Source organism: Trichechus manatus, unplaced genomic scaffold, assembly GCF_000243295.1.
Source record: "Trichechus manatus latirostris isolate Lorelei unplaced genomic scaffold, TriManLat1.0 scaffold00038, whole genome shotgun sequence".
Lineage (NCBI taxonomy): Eukaryota > Metazoa > Chordata > Mammalia > Sirenia > Trichechidae > Trichechus > Trichechus manatus.
Genome location: NW_004443974.1, coordinates 13,564,344 through 13,565,584, shown reverse-complemented (window position 1 = coordinate 13,565,584; position 1,241 = coordinate 13,564,344). Strand labels below are relative to the sequence as shown.

Here is a 1,241-nt window from a genome sequence, read left to right as displayed (position 1 = left end):
GCCCTCCGCGCCCCCAGGGGCGGCCCCTCCGGCCGCCGCTTCCCCGCCTTCCTCCCCGACCCCTTCCTCCTCCCCCGGCTTCTACCGGGGCGCGTACCCGGCCCCCTCGGACTTCGGCGTGCACTGCAGCAGCCAGACCACCGTGCTAGACCTGGACACTCACGTGGTGACCACGGTGGAGAACGGCTACTTGCACCAAGACTGCTGCGCCTCCGCCCACTGCCCCTGCTGTGGCCAGGGCGCCCCGGGACCGGGCCTGGCGCCCGCCGCCGGCTGCAAGCGCAAGTATTACCCGGGCCAGGAGGAGGACGACGACGACGAGGAGGACGCGGGCGAGCTGGGGGCCGAGCCCCCCGGGGGCGCCCCGTTCGCCCCCTGCAAGCGCGCCCGCTTCGAGGACTTCTGCCCGGACGCGTCCCCGGACGCGTCCAACATCTCAAACTTGATCTCCATCTTTGGCTCGGGCTTCTCGGGGCTGGTGAGCCGACAGCCGGACTCCTCGGAGCAGCCGCCGCCGCTCAACGGGCAGCTGTGCGCCAAGCAGGCGCTCGCCAGCCTCGGCGCCTGGACTCGAGCCATTGTCGCCTTCTAGGGACCCCCGAAGGCGCGGGTCCCCGGGTCCCCGCGGGGCTGGGGCCAAACAAAGACTTGGGCTAGGGACGAGAGAAGGGAGTGAGCGGGCGCCCGGCCACTCGGGGCTGACCTGGGGGCGAGCAGTGGGTGGCGGCTGATGTTTTATAAATTGTAAAATAAAAAGAAAAAGAAATCTAAGATCTTGGACTTTATTTTTGCAGAGAGAAATAGCGCCTATTTAAGTATGCTTTGTGTTTCTCCTACTCTTTTTTTCTTTTTATTGTAGTGATTGCAGTGGGGTTTAGCGAGGAGCCAGCCACGTGAGGGAGGGCTGCTGCCCAGAGGAGGTGCCGGGCAACTGGGGGCGAGGCAGGACGCCCAGGCCACCGGGGCGCCGCGGGGGCGAAGCGCAGGAGGGCGCGGGGCCCGGAACGCCGATTCTAATCAGTTGTCAGACCCAGGAAGCCGGGCGCTCCGTTCTCCCGAGTCCCTCCGTGGGGTGAGAGATGAGTCTTGTGAAATCCTGAGTAAAAACAAAGGCAAACTCTATCTCCGAAAGGGACGTTTGGGTCACATTTCCTCTCTGGAGGCGGCCTCCAAAGTTCTCAAAATGAGAAGGCAGAAATGAAAACACTTCAACTTTTTTTTCTTTTCTTCCCGGGGCGGGT

At 63.9% G+C, this 1,241-nt stretch overlaps 1 protein-coding gene across 1 annotated transcript in view; it reads left to right on the top strand.

The window, feature by feature from the left end:
• IER5L (immediate early response 5 like) overlaps positions 1–771 on the top strand; it is a 1,641-nt gene extending 870 nt beyond the window's left edge. Inside the window, exon 2 of the mRNA XM_023730618.1 lies at positions 18–771. Within this exon, the coding sequence (XP_023586386.1) occupies positions 18–592 (575 nt within the window). The 3' untranslated portion in view covers positions 593–771. The remainder of the gene's footprint in view (positions 1–17) is intronic.
• Positions 772–1,241: the final 470 nt, after the last annotated feature.